Genomic DNA, 25874 nt, shown 5'->3' on the forward strand with positions numbered 1-25874 from the left:
GTGAAATTTCCCATATCCATTAACTGATGGAACTGAGGAACTATTATCTATGTGGGGGGGTCCCCAATAATCAATATTAAACCGAATAACAAAGCCACTTTTACCAATTACCTGGGAGTTACACCTGAAGAATGAAGCCCTGACAGGCACTGGTTAGCTGCAATCAACCGTCACACAACACACAAGCTGGACTATTTCCAGGTCAACAGTGAGCCCATGTTGGATTCCAGGAATAGCTTCTAGGGACACAGGCAAAATGGGGGAACATAATTGTACACATCAATACCCGTACCGCGTACCTGTGGATGCTTCCAACATTAAATTTACTATTCAAACTAAACAAACAAAACCCTACACAAAAAAGGACAAAGTTCCACTTGTACCAGTACAGCAGAACCCACTGGGCAATACCAGTGGGGGCAAAATGCCATTGTCCGTTTTAAATAAAACATATCCTGAGGTAGACCTGTATAGATTGCTTAACAAGGTTTTTCACTTGTTTTTCTTCTTTTTATGATCAATACAAAAATAAACATAATATAAAGCCCACCACCTCAACACAATACTAGGACACAGCAGAAGGGGTCAGGGCGACCGGTGTCAGGCTCAATCTGATGTTACTACAGATTACCAAGTTACCTTGACGTTTTGCTTTTAAAATTGGGGCCTGCACGGTTTAATTACCACAGTGGTCTTGTAATGGTAAAACAGCGAGAGCCTGCATACTGGGACAACTGGCACACCAGGAACAGCCATTGTTGGACTAACGCTGCGATTGTGTGGAGCTGTGAACAGGATGTGTCCTTCCCCTCTCCTGCTGTAGGAAGACTACCTACACTAACCCCGCTACAGAGAGAATACAGAAAAGAAAGGATTCAGACGAGAGAAACAGTAGTATCTGTACAATAACAATACAAGAGAGCAGAGTGCAACTATGTACAGGACCGCAAGCAAATGACAGTCTGCATGTTGATGAGCGCACAAAACCAAAAGCCAAGCGGAAATGCAATCAGTTCCCTCCTTGTAGTCACTGCAAATATTACTCCACAGCACATAAATAAAAGGGCACCAATAAATCTGTCTTCGGGAGAAGTTAACAGGAGGGAGACTTTTCTTTTCAGTGGCATAACTTAGGGTGTAAATGGCCTTGAATTAAAATAACCAACTGGAGACAATCGTCATTTTGTGGATATGACCAAGTATACCATGAAGAAATAATGGAATATCAGCCTTGGAAACTGTTTGGGTGCTTTCTGTTGCGTGCCTATTTAGACATATTACCAAAAGTACGGAGATCAACCTAACTCCTGGGGAAGGCATGCATAATAAGCAGACAGAGGCAGTCTGGTTACAGCTGCTTCCAGGCAGTTTGGGAAGAGGATTGTTGCAGACTGTTTATCGGCACACTAGTTGGTTGCCATATCCCCTGTAGGACCACCTTTAAGACCCTAGACTTTGCTACAGTGCGTCTGGCACAGAAGTGTTCGACCATAAGACATGGGAGCCAGACACAGAAACCACAGTGGGATTGGACAACCAAAAGTTCACCTTATTTGAAAATATTAAAACGTGTGTAACAATTTTAAAAATACAGAAACCCTTCTCTTAAGAACAGCAGGTGGAACATGCGATTGATGGAAGGCTTACGATTACAAGTGGTAAACCTGCTCTGAGTTCATGATAACTATTAGGTTTAATTATGTTTTACACTTTGAAAATAGTTTAAAATATTTGAGCTGGTCTGGTGGGAAGGTAATAGGCTACACGCTTGGTGCTCCTGGTGCAAGAGTCCAGGCACAGACTGCCATGGCTGTTCAGTGCCCAGTGTGTGTAGTGTGGGCCGGTTTCTTATGGTTATGGTCCACTGGTTTGGATGATGAGGATTGTGACATTACGAACAGTGTATCCCCAGCAGAGTCCGATTTTATGTAGACTTTACTGTATCTACCCACACAATAACATACTGTGGTGAAAAGCCAGGAGCATCCCAGTGGTTCAAGGACAATAACTCTTCTGTCTGTTGTCCCAGTAGTTTTGGCAATATATCAAATGTTCAGGTTCACCATTGCAGGAAATGATTAGAGATGTTATTAGATATTAGACGGCCCCTCCTTGCATCAATGTTTTAGCTGACAGCACCCACTGCTCTTTAAAAACAGCTGCAAATACGGTTTCTTCACTAAATAGCTAATGCACACTTCCTCTAATCCACTTGCAAGCCTAGGATGTGATCTGTTGCAGCAGTCGCGAGTACTAAATCTCAATCCCCCCCCCCCCCCCATGCGCCAGTGTGCTCGTTAACATCCAGACGTATATTGAGGTCCGCAAATTGTTGCACTTACTCTCTTTTTTTAAACCTTATGCACAATCAAGACATTGATATTGATAAAAGGAGGGTATTATTTTCACATCTTCAGGTAAACATGTAGATCCTTTTTTGTCTTCCTTTATACAAAATAAAAAACACAAAACATACAATCCTAGCAATTTGGGAAATTCTACCATGTTGTCAGAGAAGAGGAGGGAGGATGTCAGTAAACACAGCCCTACTGTGCACAGCCCCTGGACCCCAATATGGCCGTGTCTCTTTCCCGATGGGACACTGTCCTACATTTGTTCACTCCCAGCAGGTTAATGCCTAACATCAGCCTTCAGTACAGCTTGAAAATGTAGGCAGTTGAGCTTTCAGATTGATGCTCTTTACAAATAACAGTATTCACCTCATAACTAATTTGATAAATGTGTCATGACTTTTAAAATGTTTGCTGAACTACTGCACTAAATACTCAAAACAGGTATATGGCACAGTCTTAATCCCAGTTGAAATGACTTTGGGCAGGCATTCCTTTAGATGATTGAAGACTAAATAAAAATCTGATTCCCTTCATTGGGTGTTGTCCAGTTGTAATCAATGCAGGTCTCTTGAGAAGAGTACAAGAGAGCACAACAGAATTAAAGCCTTTAAAACCACTGTGGGGGGAGCAGGTGCTGCGAGGCAGTGTTTACACAATCCTTCCCATCTCCCGTCTCACCAAAACTGCTGAGAGCATAGAGCCGATTCGAGGTATCCCTGAGTTTCAGTTTCATGATTCCTGAGAAACAAAACGGCATCGCAGTCATAAGGATCTTCGGTAAATCTTAAAATATACAAAAATACAGAACAAATATTTATATTAAAAGATAAATGCATCTTACACACTATTAGTGCAGAGTAACATTGCATTGGTTTTAGCATAGATAAGAGGAGCAGTCCGTGCCCTCCATCTGGAAATACGCCGGAGGTCAGGAAAATAAAAACAAATGATATAATGGAACTGAAACCTGGCCAGCTCTGGATTAGCAGGGCGCCATCTTGTGTTGGTCGATGTAGAAGGCAAGTGGCAAAATAGACACAAAGGTCAACATTAAGGAGAAGCTTCCGAGGTATGGCAACAAATAAATAACGATTTAAAGATTTCACATTGTCCAAAACAAAATATATATTAAAATGATGGAAAGGTCATCAGCTTCTGCTCAAGTTCAACGTGCTTGCCTATCTACATGCACTTCATATGGGCCTTACTTTCCAAGAGCACCTAGTCATCCACCATAAAGTTTCCATACAGGAAAAGCTTATGCGGAATGAAGGCCTTTTAAAAATATATACACACAGACACACATATATATATATATTTATATAAAAACGAAGAGATTTAAAATGTGCAGCAAACCAACTGGTCGACGATCTGCAAAGACTAGCCCTGGTGCCCAGCCCCTCTCCAAACATGATCTGTAGCCCCCGCTGGCTCTGAACTTCTCACCGGTCGTCTTGATCTTAGGGACAAGTATCTGAAACGCCTCCACTCCCACTCCTCTTTAGGGGGATGGTATCAGGGTCATTTTAGAAGGGGACTGCAATTGGAGGGGGATTTTTTAAATTTACAGAACAGCCACTGGAATGTAAGCCAGTGCCTCTCCAGCCACGTTGTCTGAAACAGAAGCTGGATAGTAATACTTTTAACTTTTCATTCAAAAAACTTAATCATGGAAAGATCTGAAGGAAGACTATTCAGAAAGGATCATCAATTGAAGATGCCCTTACTTTTGATTCCCAGTATTGGCCACACGTTGATACAGCGACATGTTTGTCCCAAGACCCCCATTTTGGATCTCTTAACTGACCACGGTGGAGGGGGAAGGCGTGTTGAATGGGAGCTGGACAGATCACAGATGGGAAAGAGGCTGAAGCACCTGAGCCAATAACACTGTGCATGGTCCTGTGGAGAAGAAAGCCACGGTGCCAAAGCCACAGGCAGTGGACACCTCGGCATTCACAAAAACATTCATTTGGCCCCTGGAAATCTGGACAATCAATTGCATCATCGGCTGCCACCAAAACAAATAAAAATACAGCAGATCATTGGTTAGACCGCTGTCCTTCACCACATACCCCAATCCCCCCCACCCCGTTATACCCGCTTCCCACCCCAACAACAAGAACTCAATCCAAGAGCTCTGCCTTAGTCATATCCCACAGGTGTAACAGTCAGGTGTTTCCCATTATACTTCCCATCACGCTTTAGAAAACAGGGATCATGTCACCGGCGTCATAACTGCATCACTCTCAGTAATGTTTGCCAGGGTTGAATTGGTCATGAAAGACAAAACATCACCTGTGAAACCACAGCCCAGATGGGAACAGGTTTCCATTTGTGGATTTGTCAGATTTGGGAGGTTACAAACTGGCCAAATTAAAAACTGAACGTAGGAGTGATTTAAAAAAAACAATCAGAAATGGTTCCAAATAATGTACTTTCCTTTGTACTACTACATGAATTTGAAGAGTAACACAGAAGTAGGACTCTTCTTAAACAATTTATGAAATAATTGGTTTTTAAAAGTATCTGGGACACGTTATGAATTCAGGTCCACAATAGTTAGTGAAGGACTGGTTATTTGACAACCTTTTGACCCTTTACTTTGAGAAAGGAAAAGATGTCAATGAATGCCACCGATTGACTCCACAATTGAAGACTGTGTGCATTAAATGGCATTGCAGGCAAACCGTGTAACTTAATACCCCGATTGCTTCAGGACAAGTCTAAGACATTTAAATGTGAATGAGTTCTACGGGGTCTTCCGACAGACAGAAACGGGTCTGAAAATGTAGGACATGATTGTACGGTACGTGACAGAAGAGGAAACCCTAACCGTTACACCTTAATACCTTTTTTTCTTCTTGTTGTTCATTTTAAACCTGAGAAAGTTCCAAAAGCAGCTAAAATAGATTGGTAGGAACTTGTTTTTTTTGTTTCATCCCGAACGAGACACCTGGCAAATCCATTCCCTGGCCCTCAACTACCCCCCCCCCCCCACCATAACGCCCGCCTCAGTCGGAGCTCTCCGGCGGCAGGGGGACCTGGCCCTGCTCTTCCTCCTCCCCCTTCAACGAGGCCGGCTTCCCCTGAGAGCTGGGCGATGATTGCTGTGCTTTGATCGGACAGTTGGCCACCATGTGAGAGATGCTTTGGCAGAAGTGGCACTTCTTTGGCTGAGGGGGCAGCTTGCACTCCTTGGCGTGGTGGTCCAGGCCTCCGCAGTTGTAGCACCTGAAACATGAGACACAGACGTAGTAAAGCCAATCAACACCATATCTACCACGTTACAAAAGTCACCAATGGATTGAGACCATGAGAATGCACTTGCAACACGATCTCAATGAACAAAATCAAAGTGGACGTTACACTCATAACAGTAACTATATAAGGCCTTGTGCTTATAAAAGCCTTAAAGACTATTGCTTGTTGGTTTAATACAACTTTTTGGATATTTGAAATAATTAGAATGGTTTTCTTTTGCTTTTTTCGGTTAATAAAAAGAAGGATGAAGTGATCTATTCATACACATTTGCTGATAAGTCAGTCAAATCATTTTGGTTTTTAAAAGCCCTGGTCTATTATTCGCTGTATGGATGAATCGGCTGCAATAACACCAGAACATTCACTCCGTTCACCACTAGATGGAAGTATAAATCCACTGAACGGTGTCCCTCCCTTAAAACTACCTTCCCTTTTCTGCAGCACAACATGATCTCATGTCTATATGCAGTGTTTATTCAATTAAATACATTTCACTGAAAATAAAGCCTTTCCAGAGAGAAAGTCTCACTTCACTGCCAACACGTCAGGACTTGAAAATGGTGTTCATTCGACGACATATACAAGGGCACGTGAAAGGAGATTTTCTAAAGCTCTGGACAGGTAGAAAAACAACCACCTGGCAATACTTGCAAAACAGTACGATTATCTCCTCTCTCTGATACAGAAAGCTTTACATTCAGGCTATCTTCTATGACGGTATTAATAGATATTTAGTTCATGGTTGATTTACTTTAATCTGATCAAAAGATAAAAAGAATCTCTCTTGAACACAAGGAGGAGGCAATGGACTTATTAAGGTGGTAAACGAGAGAAAAGGTGAACGTGTGGGTATCAGTCAAATACAGGCTGGGCCGATCACGGACAGTGGCTTTGGCTGAAAACCAGGATGTTTGTAGCTTTGCAGGTTGGTAATAATTATGCAACACCCCTGCCCCACTCCTCCCCCGCCCTCATCCTCACAGCCTATGAACCCCCAATGTTTCCCTCCGAGAACTACAGAAAACACAGCAGCTCCATTCCCAAGCGGCGCACCTCAGAGAATTAGTTTTGCAGATCAGAGTGGTGGTGAGATTTATGGTTGAATAGAAATTGACTGATACGAACGCTGCTTAAAATCCACCCCAAAAATCACACACACACACACACACACACACACACACACACACACACACACACACACACACACACACACACACACACACACACACACACACACACACACACACACACACACACACACACACACACACACACACACACACACTGCTGTGGGCCGGAGGGGCTGCGGTGATCATACAGGGGCCGGTGCCTCGGGCCCTCAGCTCGCTCCTTTGTTTTCCCTGGAGTGAAATGGCAAGGCTTGTATTGATCAGAGTGCGTGTGGAAGGGACCGGCTCTTTGTCTCAATCCTGCAGCGTGACCTCTGAACTGCGACCTACACTACCCCCTCCGTCACACACACACACGGAGACACACGCACACAGAGACGCATGCAAGCACGCACACACACACACACGCACACGCACGCACAGAGACACACGCACGGCAGTTGCCATGGCACCGGCAACCTCTGACCTTTCTCAGGCACCTACATCTGTCATTAATTAAATGGACAGGATCTTTTTCAAACAAGCCGTGCAACACCCACAGTGTGCAGACGATATCGGGGGGCGATGCTACCAGGAACATTCACCGTCAAATATTACAAGAGGGTGGGGGGAGGTGGATGTCCTTCTCATTTTGAATATTTCACTCAGTCTGAGCATCACTGCAACATGCTCGACATGCAGCAGAATGGAGAAGTCTGTGCCCTGCATGTGATCGCTCTAGTGAGGTCAATACAGAAGGTGTGGACAAGAAAACCTCACAAAATGTGCATGCAAATCCTCCATTAAGTAGATCCACAAACAAAACGACTTAATTGACGATATTTACGCACAAGTCTGTGCACAAAGCTCTCAAACAAACATGTTTCTATTAGAATCTTCAATAAAATATTTTTCTTTGACCCCCTTTCCCTGAAACGTCGTAAAGCAATACTTTAACAGCGAGGTTACATCAGATCCTGCGAGCCATACTACCAGCCACATCACACCTCTATTCCTTTATTGTCAATAATTGCATATGGATCGTGCTCGGTGGGGCTTGTGTGAGTGGGGGCGGGGGTGGCAGCAGCACAGGGCCTCTTGCTGCAGCATTTACATAGCAAAAGGCTCTGATTTTATAACCAACATTCGACCCATATCACACATCAGGCTATAGTCTGTGACCATATCCTGTGCGAAGATGACCATATCCTGAGCAAAGATTAAATCACTTCCAAGTCAAGCGAGTGAATAATACGGTTCTCTTTTGGGTGACTGGGAAGGATTACCTGCATTCCTGCAATGTGAAGCAATATTTACCCTGGTAAACATAGTATTGTGGCACTTTTCCATGTGCTTTTACTCTGGTTTTCCCTTTCACAGTGGCTTCCCATGGGCTCAACAGGCCGTGACTGTGCTTTACTTCACTGGACTGAGTAAAACATCGGTGTACCATAGTAAACATGCTTTAGAAGAAAATGTAATGTTATGTCCTGGTATTTCCATGGTCCAGGGTAGCAAAAGCACAGTGTAGGCATGTTGCCTAGGGTACCTTAGCAAGGTAAAGATGAATAATGGCCAGCTTCATGAAGCCTCCATCTACCTGACCTGGAAAGGTGTAGTCGCGTATCTGTTCCTCAGATCAGGTCGAAGGGGTTTGTCGGACTGGGCCGGTCACAGTTACCTGTCTCCTTTGGATCGCCGTTTCTGGATGCTCTTGCCCTTGGGCCGTCGCTCGCTGCCCACACAGGGGGTGCCGCCTGGCCCGGTGACCCGCAGAGACTCCAGGCCCTTGGCCGACTTCTTGAAGGTGAACTCCACCGCCTCGCCCTCCTTCAAGCTGCGGAAGCCCTCCATGTGCAGTTTACTCTGTGAACACAAACCCTGGCATCATTAGCAGAGCCAGACACCCCATACCCATCCACAGTGCCACAATCCCATTTCGCTGCAGTAAGGGCATGCATTTTTTTTTTTTTTTTTATAGAGTGATCCTGCTGGTGATAGTTTTACATACACAGAAACCATATTATCTCAAAGGTTTGGCAAGGTGCCTGCTAAATAATGGCAAGAGGCCAGATACCACCTGTACGCACACGAGCATGTCTTTCAGGCAACCATGGTGGCTAACCTACCCTTGCACTTTGGCAGCAGCACTTCAGTACTGCAGAGAACACCTGTATGTATGGCAATTGATAATCTTGCAATTTGTGCAATGCGTCTTTTAAAAAGCAGAAAGACACCAGCCTCCAAAAATAGTACCTCCCAACCCACAGTTGCCTGGATGCCAAACAACTTCCTATGGAAACCCCAGCAGTGTCACTGGTTTATGCAATTGTGTTCAGGATTGATGGGTAAAGTCAGAGGCATCAGTTAAGCGATGCTTAGCACCATGGAGAAAAGGCAGAATTGCAGCAGAGTGTTTGGCTTGTCTGCAAAGCATCAATAATGAACTCGAAACTACTACCACTGAAGGGAGAACATCGGAGCCACTAACACAGAATCTGCTGCACGAGGCATAGATTCATAGCTCGATCAGTTCTTTGAATTCTTCTAGATACAGAAAAGGCATCCCCTGTAACTTCCATGTCATATACAAGAAACAGCGATGTGACACTGTTTAGGGTAGTTGCCTACAATACAAAACCAATTTTTAAAAATCACCACACACACACAGTGAATTGAGCCAAAATACCTCCATGACGCGGTGAGATACTTATCAATAACTACGGGAAGCTTGCTTGGTCACAGTTATTGAGTTTAAGGGGTTGACAACTTTTCCATTTTATCTAATATTTGGTTTTAGTTGAAAATCTAATCAAATTCTGTTAAAAAACAAAGCAAAAAAAAAAAACTGCATAATTTCAAATGTTTGAGTCTCTCTCGTTGGTCTAATCCATTTTAATTTAATTGGAAGACCTCACAAAGTACAGATGGGGCAATATTCCCATTAGATCACATTATTCCACTTTATATTTTGTGTAGATCTCTCTTATAAAGCATTGATTTATTGAATATTGAATCAGGCAGGTAACATTACATGGTTTGTTTATACTGTGCCCAGTGAAGCAGAGTTCACATTTAATAAAGCAGCACAAGACAAATGTCTCAATACCAGTTCTCGAATGTTGCAAGCTTGTTTTCTTCTGAACCGCCCACTTGGTTGTGACAGTAAGTACCAGCACGAATGGGGGGAGGAATAACAAGGAAAAACAAAAATAACGCAATATATATTGTATATTATCTGCATCACCCCTTTGAGAATCCCTGGAGAACTGCGGTGGGACACACGCTAGAGAAGAGAGGGAAATTATGCTGTTCTGAAGCCCACACACACCTCCCCCTCCCCCGAGCAGAGAGGTCCGAGTGGACGCCCTCCCCCTGCCTTATCACACATTCCTCTCCCTGGCCCTTCCCCCACTAGGTTGCGTTGCCCTGACCTTCCAAAATGAGCCCATCTGGTCAAGCCAAAACTGACCAGAGAGAGCAGAGACAGGGGACGGAGGGGAGGGGGGCACATTCCTGAAATACCACTCCTTCAGAAGAAAAAATGATATAGGAGAAGGAAGCCAACTTGAAGGAGAAGTCTGTTTGTTTCTCTTGCGTGCTTCTACAGTTTGTTTTTCTTCTCGCCTCTCGTCTGTGCTTAGACTTGTTTTTTCCAGCAAATGAACCATTCCAGTAAAACAAACAGACGTCCAACACCGACCACTCTTTCATCTCCTGCACGAGAGGAAACCAGGGTCAACACCCCTTTATTGAGCGTCGTGAGGCCCTGCGATAACGTGTCACATGCTTATGAATGGAAAGACAGTAATGAAGGGGAATTAGGATAAAACCATACATTTTTTCAACACAGATTACAAACGTGTTCTCTGTGAAAACATTTTGATAAAAAGAGCAATGCTGTTTATATCCCAAATCCCAACTGTCCTGATCAAAGGCTGAATCAATGCCGTGGAACAGGACCATTTACATTACAATAATCAATACCATTGTTTTAGGTCTCTCCTGCAGCGCTACAAACACTGTGAAACACCTACAGGTGACGGAGGAGGCTGAGAACTACACACGTTCACATCACTAGAACAACAAACCATTCAGGGTGTGCTATAATGTGCTACTGAGGAAAAGGGGGGATTGTTGGATTCAAAGAGTCAATGGGAAGAAAAGGGATGACCAAGACAGACCAATGTCACAAAACACCGTTCATTGCTGTGGGTGAGATACTGGACCTCTCAAGAGCAATTGATTGAGTATTTAAATAAGGGGAGAGTCTGAGGAAAACATCCAAAAGGAACAAGCTGATTTATAAACCGTTTACTCCAAAACAAAAACCCTCACCTGCACGCACACAATCGTGTGGCTAGTGACTGTGCAGCCCTGATCACAGACCCTGGTGACCGTGCTCTCAAAGGATTAAACCATGTCTCGCTTCAAAGGCAACATTTTACGGTTTTCTTTCTCTGTTCAAAGCAGACTGATCTGCCATTTCCTCTGGTGGATCACAGACCAGTGCGAAGATCATATATTTTGCCCGACAGCACCTGTGCCAATAGGGCAATCAAGTCATTGCCGAGTGGGTGTCAACGGATGGGATGGTGTGGAAGATTGGGCCTGGGGAGTTTTACAGCCTGTCCTGCCTTTGAGAGTCTCACAGCCCCGCTGAATGGAAAGCCGAGGCTTTTGAAGTTCCAAGGAGAGGCGGCATTTCAATTTCAACTTCGTTCGATTCAATTGCCCGACAACTCGGATCTCCATTCTCCCTCGAACACTTCCCAGAATCCCCCACCCCCCAGCTCCCCTCCCCTTCTCGGCAGAGTATTTTTGTGAATGAACCACCTACCCCGCCCCCTCCCTTCCTCAGCTTCTCTCTCACTCTCACTCTCTCTCTCACACACACACACACTCCTTATTCAGAGCCTTGCCACTCAATAACAGATCACATGCTGCAGGATTTCCACTTCCACTCTCACAATGGAGGCCATTGTCCACTCCTCCCTGCAGGTCCCATTCCCAGGGACGGCTCTGAGAATTATTAATCTCACCGGTGAAAGGGTGAGGTTGTGAGCGTGAAGGAGGAGTGTGGGGTGAGGGTAGTAGGGAGATTGGGGGGGGATGGTGGATCCAAGCATGTCAAAAGGTTAACCGATCGCTTCTTTTTTTAGACTCACGGCAGATTAAAGAAGGGCAAACCTTGGGGGTCCCTCTTTACCCCACACACACCCATCCAGCACAGAGAACTATCTATTTCCCTTCGTATTTACAGTGCAGTTGGAAGGAAGACGAAGAGGAAGCCCTGTTTTCACCACTGTGTGCGTTACTTAGACCTTTTTAAAAGAGAAAAACTAAACCCAAAGAAAAACAAGATTTGTTTTAAAAAGGAAAGTATCCCCACGTTGTTGCAGTGGTCAGCTAGGCAGGCCTGTGCTTTCTCCCACCCGCTCCTGGTTAATGAACTGCCTGATTCGATATAGAGACGAGCTCAATGCATACTTGAAAAGCTATTAATTGTGCTCAGATCAATATGATTCGTGTATACATTAATCCCTCTCAGAGACGCACACATGCACACCACCACACAAAACTATTCCATCTCGTGTATTTTACACGTTGAACTTATATTGTGAAGTTAACATCTTCCTTTAACATCTTATAAACAAAACAACCTTTCTAGCAATAACACAAGTAGTGACCATTTTCTGCTTTCCTGGTGGAAATGCAAAGGAAATGCAAAGGAAATGCAAAATAAAACTAACAGCTGCTGCCCGAAAGCTTTTCCTCACTACACTGTACTACAACGTTTCACCTGCACTGTACCTCTTCTGAAACTGTCCTATTGTCCCAAAACCAAAGTGATCTTTCACTGATCTTCCTCTCCAGCCTCAGATACTGTAGCTGTCACGCGCACGCGCGCGCACGCGAGAGAGAGAGAGAGAGAGAGAGAGATAGAAAGAAATGTAGGAGAATCTGGCCGGACAAAGAACAAGGTCTCTGGGTAATGGGTTTCGACACGGCCAAGTAAGCAGCCATTGAGATCTGTGTCACATTGTTCGGGCACAATGGACGCGGATGCGAGAAGTTAATGTTCTTGGATGGACTTCAATTCGCAGGTACATTACCATAATTCTCAATGTGCCGGCCATGCTGTACTTCCCTGATCTTCAAACCTGACCGTGGTGGGGGGTGTTTGTGTCACGTGCCTTTGGGGTTCGGCTGCTGTAATGCTCACCTTGCCTAGACAGGTACAGTGCAAGATTGATGTAGGTGGAAGCGTCTTCTATAAATATAAATACCAACCCAAGCCGGTCTGTCAAATAACTAGACAAGCCTGATATCCCCATATGAAGCAGTACATACAGTAAAAGAAAACACGTTGTGGGTTTATGATCTAACAACCACCACTGCACCACCAACCAGCGACCGGCTGTACCCATCAGAGTTCTCGCCCGTTTTCTTTTAAATAATCAACAGAAAATGGGGAATAAGACTGCATTGCATCGCTAAATTGAAGTTCAGGCCAATTGGACAATCCATCGCCTCGGGCCTAATCACGCATCCATACAAACGAGAGCGCTCCCGTTCACACTTCACATCTCTTAACGCCGGCAGCGGTTTTCTTAAGAGATCACGTGTGCATCGCTGGAATCTCACAAATATCCAGTCGAGCTTTGCTCAACTATGTTTTAAACAGCTGGAGTCTCGCTGCTTCGGAGGTCAAGATAAATCCTAATGGTTTGAAATAACTGCTTTGCTTCTGTGACGTTGTCTCCGTGATGACTTATCAATAGGTCAGAGATCAATAAGTCACCCGGCTCCCAATCGATAAATTAACACTTAATGGATAACTAATGGCATTCCTGAAGATTTCTTTCCTTTTTTTAAATCAAACTAACACAAAAGCAGGCCTGTAATCAGATGCAGTTCACCGAGAAATTAGTTTCGTAACATCCACGGATTAAAAGCCCAAGTAGCATTGACACTAGATGTCATGCTGGAACTATACCAGTCCTGTGCAGTGTGCCGTCACTGTTTTCAGCACAGTAACCATTTATTTCACCACAATTTACCATCAAGCTTGTGAGGTCAGTTCCGAGTTGACAAATAGCTTTTTCATCATTAGAGACAAGTAATAGATCATGTTCATACACAACAGGCAAGAGGTTTTCACTGCGATCTACATCTTCCTTTTTCCTATGTCACACCAGCAAAGTTTATTTCTGCGTCACATATTTACACACACGGCCATTTTCCATTTTGACTCGAAAGACGTGAAGATGCCGAGATGAAAGATGGCAGTCTGGCTGAACATAGTGACATGATAGGAAGCTGAAGGAATTAAACGATTGGGCTCTATACCAAGGTTAACAACAAGCACAGTCTTCACTTCCTGCCTCAGTGAGATCTATCTGCCATCTTGGGCTCCAAGTCCTCCTTTCACAGAACCTCCCTGACACAGCGTTCTTCACTCCCCACCCATTGACTCTGCACAATTAACCTATATTACATCATTCATAACATATCTATGGATCAGAAAGAGAAAGGTCATATCTTAACTGATAACTGGCCATACAGGATTGAGTTAGTCATTAATTCTAAATATTGTCCTTTAAATGAAGACAAAGATATTATATGCAAGCCACGTCTTTATTTTAGGACTGTTTCAAAGCAATTATTTCCTCACCGTCACCTCAGTTTATTCGTTTTCATCATTTAAATATTCTCAGGTTGCAAAATAGCCCTCAAAGTGTCAGAGCAAGAGAGAAACGCACAAATGTTAAACAAAGCAGCCAGGGGGGAGAACACCAGTGTCTTAAATGAACGGTCAAGTGCCATTTTCCTTTCATTTGTTGAATTCCCAGGTCCCTCGCAAGTGAATTGAGCTGCAGCAAACTCTGCAACTGACAAACAAATGTTCCCTGGCGGGGGTTCCTTTGGTTCCTGGTCTCCTCCGTGAGATAATGGCACCGTCACCCACCTCTCCATTAACATACACAGCACCGGCGGAGGGGTTGGGGGGTGGGACACACAAAAGGCAGCAGAAATGTTTTAATCACTTTATAACAGGAACCCCAGTTGAATGGGCGAGAGGTGGGGGCTCTTTATCTGCGCACAGCTAGCGCTTATCTGATCAGACAGGAATAACGCTCCTCCTAAACTCAGAGCCCCATTCTTAGGAGGAAGGGGATAATACCACATCCCTTTCTAATGGCCTTTAACACGCTGGCTGTGGTAGAGAGACCCATCACACACAGTAACCCCCCCATGTTGAATGCAGTTTGTTCTGCTCAAATCCATGACAGAAGAAAAGCAATCGTTTCCACAAAAGTAGGATCAAAATGTCTGCCGGTTAATGTCGTTTACCTGCTACAGATTTTCCTGATCAAGGTTACAGTTTTCACAGATGTTTCTATATTATTTTCTAACCACTGCACCAACATTTGAGATGCCTTGGGCATGAAAATATTCTACAAAATGTCCATTATGTATAATTTTCAGTTCCTCAGACAATCATGTCAGTGTGATATATAAACACTTCCTCATATTTGACAAGTCTTTTAGAAATCATTGTTTTTGCTGGAATCGTTTGTAAACCGGCCTTAAATACACGTACAGTCTTTCTTTTCAAAACCTTTTTTTTTTTGCTGTATTAGTCCATAAATTAGCTTACCGCAAAACCACCGCAGAATACAGCAAGAAGCAGATGGAATAAAAACAGCTACTCAAATTGTGTCCCCAGTGCGCCATTTTTATAGAAATAAATCTGGTTTTTGGTCTTTTGTCTTGTCATTGCCATTCTGAATTATACACCCCAAATTTGAAAACTTTGCTTCTTGTCCTTATGTTATATACAGTACATTTAATTTTATGTAACGGTATAATTACTTAAATAGGATTTCTCCCTATTCAAAATCTATTGTTTTGCAAGATTTGAAAGGAAGACCTTTTATTCCTATGTTGACAAGTTTGTCAAGGGGAAGATGCAGCCCTTTGACCATTATATATATAGAACTGTATCTCTTTAAAATTGATGGAGGTGTGCTGGTGTTTAAGTGCAAAAATAGCCCCAATAGATTAAAAAAAGGGGGGCATTTGTATACATTTTGGAATCCTACATTAGGAAACTGCCTAAATTATTTGGTTATAGGCTTTGCACCGACCTTTTTTTTTTGGCTAAAGCTTCATATCACACAAACTGTAAAAACAGATTTCAAAACCCAGATACGCTACTGATTTAGACAATTTACAGCTGACTAATGTTACAACTTTAGTACGATGGCTTTTGTGATCAAATCAGGATCATCAGTGGAGGTGTTTTGGTGCGATCGACAGTCCTATCTACTGGGAATTTGACAAGCGATGTTTTAGCCATATATATCATCTGCTAGGGATTTACACATCACACAGAAGGGAGGAGAGAGGACAACAAGAGATGTCACTCTTAAAGGGTGTTGCTAAAAGGAAGACGCCTTAACTCTAAGACTAAAGGTCGGAGATTTGGACAGGCCGAAGCACACTAAAAAGGGAATTGACAAAGTCAAATACAAATCGCTGCTCTAAACTCACCTACAAATTCTGTACTGGTGGACCTACATGGGATGTACATTATACACACATATACATGCACACATGAGTCCGATCCATGGGATTAAAGAAGAGGTTCCCAGTGACAGAGACGTGAGGTCTTGGCATGACAGACCGCTGTCCAGAGCAGCCTGAGAAGGTCTTTAGATCAAAGACCTTCACCACCGACAGCCAACACAGGCCAAACGGTCTCCTGATGTCGGCAATCTTAAATATCACCTACAGATCTACACATTACTACCGAATATTGATAGAATTAATTGAAGTATCCTTTGTACTCAAAGTCTAATATTTAACGGTCCTGAATGAGTCTGCCTTTGGAAACCGATTCAGAGGTTGTGAAGCTGGTTTGTATCCACCACCACAGTACTGCTCTGCAGCAGAAATACACTCGGATCAATACTGAAAGCCCTAGAGTTGCGGTTGTTTTTTTTTTTAAGCCTTGAATATGCTAGATGCAGTCAAATATTAATCAGGAACTTAAAATAAAAATCTGATCCCACAAGGAGGACGGCTTCTGCCAAATTCGCTGAAAGCTGCAGCTGTGCCAGGGACTGGGCGGCCACCGTGGCGTTGGCAGGAGATAGAGAAATAAATCTAGAGTTGCATAGATACACCAGCAGGGATATTGAAAACCGCTCACGAAGAGAAACATGAATATGTGGAAACCGGTGATAAACATTCAAAATTAACATTCATCGCACTAAGATTTTGTGTGTTTGTTTTCTTCTAACAGAGGCCTCTCTAATCCATGTATAGTTGTACACTGAGGGGGATCCTGCGATAGTCTTATCCTCCTCCTATGTGGTTCTTGTAGCAATCAATCAAGCAGAAATTACATTTATTTGTCATCATGGAGATCAATGGAGTTGAAAGCGATTGTGAATCCGTCAGCACATCATATCAAACTCAAGGTCTGAAGCCGAGGCATGTACACACAGATGATAACACACTCGATCACAATGCAGCACAGCCTTGCTCCACAGATAACATTAGAACAGGTAATCTGGGTCTGCAAACGCAAACAGGGACTGATTAAAGCCAGACAACGAACACACACACACACACACACACACACACACACACACACACACACACACACACCCCTTTGTAATCAATTCCACTGCAGGATTTTGTGCCACAACTGTTCTGTAATTGAAGTCACTGCCAATTCATCAAGCAACAAATTGTAATGGCACAATCCTTCAATAAAAATGGATTGGGATTTCCAGTACCTGATCTCTCAGGGATTCCAGAAACACTTCATAATGCAGGTGCACTACCTACAGTGTCACTACACTGCCATTTCAACACAGTCACAAGAGTGTGTATAATAAGTGAATTATGTATTGTAACTGAATACTTTTGCACTGCAGACACCTTCAAGTGAGATAATACTGAAGACTTTGAATATACACACCAACACAGGGCAAATTATATTGCAGTACTTTAGATGTAAAATGTAACCAAGTCCCAAATAAAAATATTAACCTGCCCATGAAGTGTAAATGGCAGACTTGTACCCTATCGTGTGGTTATTTATAAGTAGTAAGACCTGGCTTCTGCCAATTTCAATTAAATCTGGATTGGGTAAAATATAATTCACGTTTTGCAGGTAGGTCAAAGTTTTGATTTGGTCCAGGCCTATACCACACATGATTAAGCTAACCAAATGCTTGTAACTGAATACATGTGAAGTAATTACATTTTCAGTCATTGTATCTGTACTGAAACACAATTTACTTACCAAGTACAATAGTACAGTGTAATTAGAGTGTAGTGCATTGTGGTTACTGTATCTGTATTGCACATTGTTTCCAAATGGTTTTGTTATTGTCTAACTACTGTAGTAATACGAGCCACACACGGGACACATTTCAGGGCACAAAGTGTTGCTGATGGACTTCAGACCCTTTGAGTTGGTTTCAAGAAACCTTCTCCGGAGCGGATTGTACTGGGCAAGCCAGCAACCACACGCAAGTATTAATTTTGCACAGGTATCTTCCATTATGTAGCCTATACAGAGAGTAAGACATTAAAATACTAACAAGATACACGTGTCATGAGACTTCAGTACTGGAGTGTGGTTTACTGCACATGCTTTCATCAGAGAGATCTGCATTTGCCTTCGACACCAGGTTATAACATCAGATTATCCGAGACATCCACAAAACTGCAAGAGATTCAAATCCTGGGCAATGAGGTAATCACTGGGTTAAATGCAACATTGAAGAGCTTATTTAAATATTATGCACGCCATATGGGAGTGTGGTCTGAATGAAGTCACTAGGAAAATTCACCATTGCACTACAGCGGTGTGTGGTATTGTGTTGTATTTGTGCTTCCTTCAGAAGATCTGCATCCCAGGTAAGATTCACATTCAATTGCCTTGACAACCTCTTGAAGGGAATCATCTGCAGCGGCTACCCGGCAGCAATTAATCTGTAATCTATAGGATTGTGTTTACGGTTTTACCTTCAATAGGGGACTGAATGCTTTACATCTATGCGTTGAATAGGATACGTTTATAATAATATTTGAAAGCTGTGGGGGTAAAAGCTGAAGCATTGCAAACTACTACAGGGTTAGCCATTTTAGGCTTCCAGGAATGAAGAACGAACTGCCATTCTTAAAGGCCTTTCTGTCAGGAACAGGCCATTTTAAAAAACTGTCTAATATTTTTGGAAACCTGATGTTTTCCTAAAGTCTATAGCTCGACCTCGCTCGGAAACTTGGCTTCCTATACGGGCCGTGATAATAAAATGCAACCTGCACCCACAGACGCCTGGCATCTCCGCAGCTCCTTATTTCAGTCCTGATACCGTGGCACATATCCGATACTTTCGTTTATGATCCGTATCCCGGTTTGGATCCCGGTTCCGTCCAACACGGGCATTTCACGGGTAGCCTATGCGTGGGTCCGCGGCCCGGCTTTACCATTGCAACCAGCACCTCAGTGGGATGGGGACCGGAGGGGGGGGTTCACTCACCTGGTGGACAAACACGTCGACCGGGGCCTCCAGTGGGGTCCCCTCTCTGCTGGTCATGGACAGGAACCCGAAGCCCATCCGCACATTGAACCATTTGCACACCCCGCTGCCCCGTAGAGACCCCGAGTCCTCCTCCGCGCTCGGCGCCTCCTCTTCCTCGGTCTTCGCACAGCCCCCTTTAACAGAACAGCCAGGTTAATGACACGCTTTCCCCCCAAACCCACAAACAGAACAGAAAGGGTGTCACTGCTGCATGCACTCCAGAGCCATTTTCTCCAGTGAAGCTGTAATAAAACAAATGGGCTCTTACTGTCCACACTCTGCGTGCGCTTTTTACCAACTCTGCCCAGAGCCGACATGCAGAGACAGACAGAGCAGCGTGCGTCCCCGCCTGAGCTCTGGGCTGCTTCACACAGCTACACTTGGATTCACAATGCTACAGCAATACATTAATTCATTAATTAATACTCGTCTATAGAACAAATAAAAACACACAAAACAAAACCAACAAATAAAACAAGCAAGGCGAATAGACCATGCGTTCATCGTTTATCACCGAGCCTACAAAAGAGCGTTTGCGTTGGGCTATTATTCGAGTTTCTTATTCCCCTTCGAGTAAATCAGCACATTTGATTAATATGAATAGTATTAATAATTCTCATTCATTCTCAGTGATCTAAAATTGCAATTCAGTGACCATCATATTCTACAGAAAAACACCCACCAGTCACTTAAAAACATCCCTATTATTATTATTATTCCCACAACAGAAACGAAAACATAAAGCCTTATTTGTCAAACACGCATATTTCTCACTCACTCACACGCACACACACACACGAATATAACCTGCAGCCAATCGGGATTTAATGTATATAGACAACACAATGTGTTGTCCAAAAATGAATAATAATTTCGTGATGGAATACAGGTTGCGTCTTTTCCGCAGACCACATTATTTGGTCTGTTTCATTACCCAGTTTGAGTATGTATATGTTCTTCACATCAGAGATAACATCCTTTTCAAATGGACTAACACACACATTAAAACTCTGCTGGAACAGTCAAAGTTAATTCAGTGTAAAACCATTTATCAATTTGTTTTAAATAATAATACATAATCGTGCATTGATAGCAAACGATTAAACAAACGCAGAACGAATTATAGAATCAAACCAGATATACCCAATCCAGGTATACCCAAACACCACGATCAAGCGCTCCAACATGCACACAACACCGGGATCCGTGCAGGCAAAGCAAACCACTGGCTCTCCAGCCCAGGTCGGTCGAAGGTGCTTCCAAAAAACAACCAAACAACCAAACAACATTAAATCCTAAAGCTTCACCTCAACCGCACAACTTTTCATCTTAAAACGAAGACACTTAACCTGTGAACTGCTGGTTGGAAACAGAGCCCATCTCGCTCTTCCTCGAGTACAATTTTATCCAGAGAATCAAGTCCCTCTCTACCCCAGATCAGCGAGACACCTTCCCGTCACCGCTTTCAAATCAAAAGGGGTTATTTAAGAAAAAAAAAGGAAACAAACAAAGGGGGTTGGCAACATCTTTACCCCAACAATGGGCTGTGGGAGGGCCGTGGGGGAGGATTTTAAGAAGAATCCCAAAATCTAAAAGACAATGAAGGGAAACCCAACCCCCCCTTCCCCCTTCCAGTTGCCCCCCAGATCCAGACATCAAACCCACAAACATTTCACACGGAGAGAGAGAGAGAGAGATACCTTCTGCCATTGCCGGGGATATCCAGGGTCTTTACTATCCTCCCAATTACGCGGCAGCGGGTTTGATTTGTTTTTGGACCCGGTGGGCAGAAGGAGCACGTTTTGGGTCCTTCCTCCCAGGCTGGCTTCTTTTTTTTTTTTTGGTCACATAGTATTGCTCCCACCAAGCCGCCCCCCTCACTCCACCCCCACGGCTCCTTCGGTCAAGTCCACGTGATTCTCAATTACCCTCTCCTGGCTGATCAATGACACATTCCTGAGTAAAGGGCCCAAATTGGGGAAATGACCAATCAGCGGCCGAGACCACCTAGCTGCGCGGCTCCCCACCCCCCTGCTCCGGACAGTATTAAATGACCATCCACCCCCACCCGCTTCACTGGAGATGGTCATTTAGGCCGGCAGTCCTGGAGAAGCCGTTTAAACAATTAAACCTTGCCCCTCCGCATTCCTCACCGCGGCGTCTCCAGAGGGGGGTGGGGTGTGTGGGGGGCGGGGTGTGTGGGGGGCATTTCCCTTTTTAAAATAAATACTGTCAATTTCCTTTTTTAAGGATTCATAATAATTTATACCCATGCTCGGGTCTGTGCCACCACATCATGCGGGTCACTTCTGCACTCGTATGCAAAGTCATAGAGGCTACTGTGGGAGATTTGATTTGTATATTTTTGCATTTACTTAGTACAACAGCTGCTAAATATATCTATGTATCTGTCTGACTGGCTGTCATTGGCTATATATATACACACATTCTCTAATGAAAATGTTATTCTTATTATCTACAAACAAGTAGATATAGTGTATTGTTAATTATTGGTTTAATTTAGTGTGTATATATATATAAAGAGAGAGAGAGATTTTGTTTTGTTAGTGTATTATTCGTTTAGGAAAAGCTTATTCTCAACAAAAAATGAATTGCTCAGTATTTTTAATGTACCATTTAATGTTAATGATACAAGATCATTTATTATTTAAAAATATATTTTTAATGCTATTGTTTCGCCCACAAACAAGAAATCGGTGATCCCAAAAAAAGAGAAATCATGTAACATAATTGCACATCACTTTTAAAAGACTCGGGCCTATTGGTCAAACAAACAACAAAAAACTGAAACGCTTGAAATATCCCAAACATTAACATTTCTACAATTAGCTTAAAAAATATAAACCCGCTCATAATTTACAGATATGTGCATTCATATATATATATATATATATATATATATATATATATATATATATATATAGAGAGAGAGAGAGAGAGAGATACATATATAGATATATATTTTAATTGAAGGTTGACAATTGAAAAACAAATGCGCTACATTGTTAATTAAATACTATTCTTGAATTATTAGTATTTCATTATTAGTAGTATTTCATCGTTAGTGGTATTAAACACAGTGAGCAGTTGGGCAGCGGGCAGTTACAGGGGCTCTGCTGCCCACACGTCGCTGTGACGCTGGGGGGGAGGGGCGCAGTGGCCGGTGGGGTCAGAGGTCACCGGTCCCTCTGTCCTCCTGCAGGCCGTTTGAAATGGACAGTGGCCGCCAGAGGATTATGTTCAATCACACAACGCTCAACTCGATTATGCACACATGCTGAATATCAATTAGAGCAAATAGGGAAAACCAGCGGGAGGGAAATTCGGCGGTTTGGGCGACATTTAAATATATACATCAATTAATGAATCAATCAATTAAGTAATTAATACAACGTGTCAGTTCATGCTGTTTTTCAGTAATACGATATATTGTTTCATTAATACTTTCCTAAACTGCTTTTCAACAAGAACCCGTGTGTCCAGATTAAATACACGAATATAAACTAAAACCTAATAAATGAAAAACATTATTTATTTATTTATTATTATTATAGAATATTGTGGGTTAAGACTCATTAAAAATACATTAATAGAAATTATTTTAAAAAGCATGTTTTCAATAAACGAGTCACAAAAGGAAAAGACTAATCACAGAATAACGTGATGAATAAGAGCGACCCGCTGAAGCCCCTGCGCTTCACTCCGCTTGTCTTGAATAGAAACGACCCCTGTGCTCGGGCAGAGAAAACTGGACTTAATGAAATGAACACGCGATAATAATAGTAATAATAATCATAATGATTTCATCCTGGTTTATAAATGGACGTGTCGAGTGAGACCGCTGTGCTCATCACTGGGCTCATGTCTGTTCTGAAACACTGTGATGGCGCTGGCAGGTGCGTCAACGGGACCGAGCTGCTGCTTCCCGGCCGAGGAGCCACAGCCCTGCCGGCCCTGAGACACCCACACACTGACACCCACACACACACTGACACCCACACACTGACACCCACACACACACTGACACCCACACACTGACACCCACACACTGACACACACACACACACACACTGACACACACACACTGACACCCACACACTGACACCCACAAACACACTGACACCCACACACACACTGACACACACACACACACTGACACACACACACTGACACACACACACACACTGACACACACACACTGACACACACTCTGCACATATACACACACACCCCTGGCTAGATTGACACCTGCTGAAGAGGGGGATTTGCCAACCTTGTGATGACAAGAAACATCTTCATGGACACCGTTTCTGCTGAGCCTGTATGTCAGGACGGAAATATTGTTATTCACGATGTAAATCTGCAGCCTTTTTGAGAACTGACACTGGAAAACAGGAACACCATCTAAAACCGTATTCAGTCAAGAAATCGGGATTGTATTCCCCACGACATGCTTCACTTCTAACTGATTATCGCCCAACGGGGAACAACGCCATGTTTGACGGCCGCATGTATCCCCGTTGCTTGAATGCTTCTGATAAAGAGGTGGTTTTGTTCCAACGCCAGAGGGCGCCATCGAGAGCGATTTGAAATGCCCCATCATCCAGGAACCGGAGCTCATTAACTGGGAGAAATCTCTATACGAGCTGGGGTCTCTTTCTCAATTAACACCCAGCCAAGAACAGACGCTTCCACTCATGCTTTCCACGGCATCCTGGACGGCGGGTGTTTGGGGCTGTTTTGACTGAAGAAAGTAAGACGGGATGAGGGATGTGAGGATGAGCGGATTTAGGACGTGTATCTTATTGTGTGTGGGATGATGCAGCCCAGCAGAGACGCATTTTCTCTTGCCGGTGAATGAAGCCGCCTCTCGCCAGGTGCAGAAGTTGCGCCCTCTTGTGGACACATAAAAACACACACCGCGCCCGGAGACGGGGGCAGTTAGAAAATGACACAGAGCAGCACAGAGCTGAGAGGCGGCTCAATCATACCGGCTGAAGGAGAGAATGAATGATGCAGACCGCTGTTCATCACGGATATTTCGTTTTTCTCCCTTTTCGTTGTCCCTGAAGACGCATTCATCGATGATGTTGTTTTATTAACCACAATGTCATATTTATTGCTTTCATGCAGCTAATGTCGCTTAATAGACACATTTTGTGATTTTAACGTTATAGTCGTATCTTCCGATCAGCACGTTTTCTTCCTGCGAAAAATAAACTTCAAACGGATGGACTAGCAGTCAGATATATACACACCCCGCCTTAAATCTGGAGCATTAAGCTGAATCAGGCTCTACAAATTAAATGTATAGCGCCCATTCATGGGGTTTAAAATATTAAACCCATTGTTTCAAATTAAAACTCTTTAAAAGTCTGTATTTTCCATCATTTCCATTATGCCTTTGAAGGCGGTGCTGTAAAAGTACGTATTCATCTGTAATATGTATTTTCTACCATCATATTTTGTACAGGTCCGTCCGACACGGCGCAGAAGCGCCCCAAACACAAATACAACACCAATCCACAGCACTACACTTCTATATAGACTTTAGCCTATATGCTCTTTGAAATTGTAAAAATAGTAAATATAATTGACACAGATTGACATACTCATTAATTATTATTATCGATGATGGAAATGAAAGATGTTGGAATCGAAAGCAGCCCTGCGCGTATGGTTAGCTCTGTGATCTGCGTCGGGACGCGTTTCTAACTGTTTATCAGGCCTCCGTTTCATCACCAGCAATTCCTCATAAAAATCTCTCCGTTATGGGCAGTGTAGGCTACCTCCAAAGATAGATAGATCAATAGATAGATAGATCAATTGATAGATAGGGGATCTTGGTGGGTGGAAATGTTTCTGGATACCAGCATTATTATTATTTTGGTCCCTTTCACGTTTTCAGTCCATATTGTTGGATTATGTCATGCATTACATTCGATTAAATATAGTTTTATACCATCATGCGAAAACACAGGTGATTAACCTGTTAAAAGATCACAGTCTTAAAACGCATTATTTAATTTTTATTTAACACACTGTTCATATTACATACATTCATATTACAGAGAGCGAATAAAAACGGTCAGGATTATCAACATTTATTTGCATTTTAACGCATTAGTATTAAGGGTGTAAATTAGCTTACTATGTTTAATGTGTTAAATCTATTCGGATAACATAATAATAATAATAACAATAATAATAATAATAATAATACTAATACTAATAATAATAATAATAATAATAATAATAATAATAATAATAATAAAGTGGGTTCTATATACACAATTGAATCAATCTACTTGTCACATGTAACACATTATGTAGGGATGGCAGGGGCGATACCATCCACTTTCAATTACGTTTTAAATACAAAATGGCGCAAATTGGAACAGTACTCTATTTTAAACATGCAGATCAAAGGCACGTTACTGTATTTTTTATCGGTAAAAGGGAAAAGCGTCAGTCTCTCTCTCACACACTCACAGCATGTTTCACAAATAATAGTA

The 25874-nt window shown here is 43.0% G+C and overlaps 1 protein-coding gene across 2 annotated transcripts; it reads right to left on the reverse strand.

Annotated features, from left to right (window-relative positions):
* Nucleotides 1-2266: 2266 nt before the first annotated feature.
* lin28aa (lin-28 homolog Aa) lies at nt 2267-21406 on the reverse strand. 2 transcript variants are annotated; one of them, XM_066717740.1, is made up of 4 exons: nt 21039-21406; nt 19297-19472; nt 8409-8593; nt 2267-5588 (listed from the first exon to the last, which is right to left on the reverse strand). In XM_066717740.1, the coding sequence occupies exons 1-4, from the start codon at nt 21046-21048 to the stop codon at nt 5369-5371; spliced, it is 591 nt and encodes a 196-aa protein (XP_066573837.1). In that variant the 5' UTR covers nt 21049-21406; the 3' UTR covers nt 2267-5368. The 2 variants fall into 2 exon arrangements, with proteins under 2 accessions (XP_066573837.1, XP_066573836.1); XM_066717739.1 differs by lacking the exon at nt 21039-21406 and adding an exon at nt 20688-20823.
* Between the last annotated feature and the right edge of the window lie 4468 nt (nt 21407-25874).

The sequence above is a fragment of the Amia ocellicauda genome, chromosome 11 (genome assembly GCF_036373705.1).
Source record: "Amia ocellicauda isolate fAmiCal2 chromosome 11, fAmiCal2.hap1, whole genome shotgun sequence".
Taxonomy (NCBI): domain Eukaryota; kingdom Metazoa; phylum Chordata; class Actinopteri; order Amiiformes; family Amiidae; genus Amia; species Amia ocellicauda.

Bases quoted from the DNA above. Each gene is read 5' to 3' on its own strand.
- lin28aa (XM_066717739.1), bottom strand. From the start codon at position 20,718: ATGGGCTCTGTTTCCAACCAGCAGTTCACAG. The intron at 19,473-20,687 runs GTTAAGTGTCTT...GTTCTGTTAAAG, and splicing joins TTCCAACCAGCAGTTCACAG to GGGGCTGTGCGAAGACCGAG. The intron at 5,589-8,408 runs GTAACTGTGACC...CTCATGTTTCAG, and splicing joins CGGCGATCCAAAGGAGACAG to GTGCTACAACTGCGGAGGCC.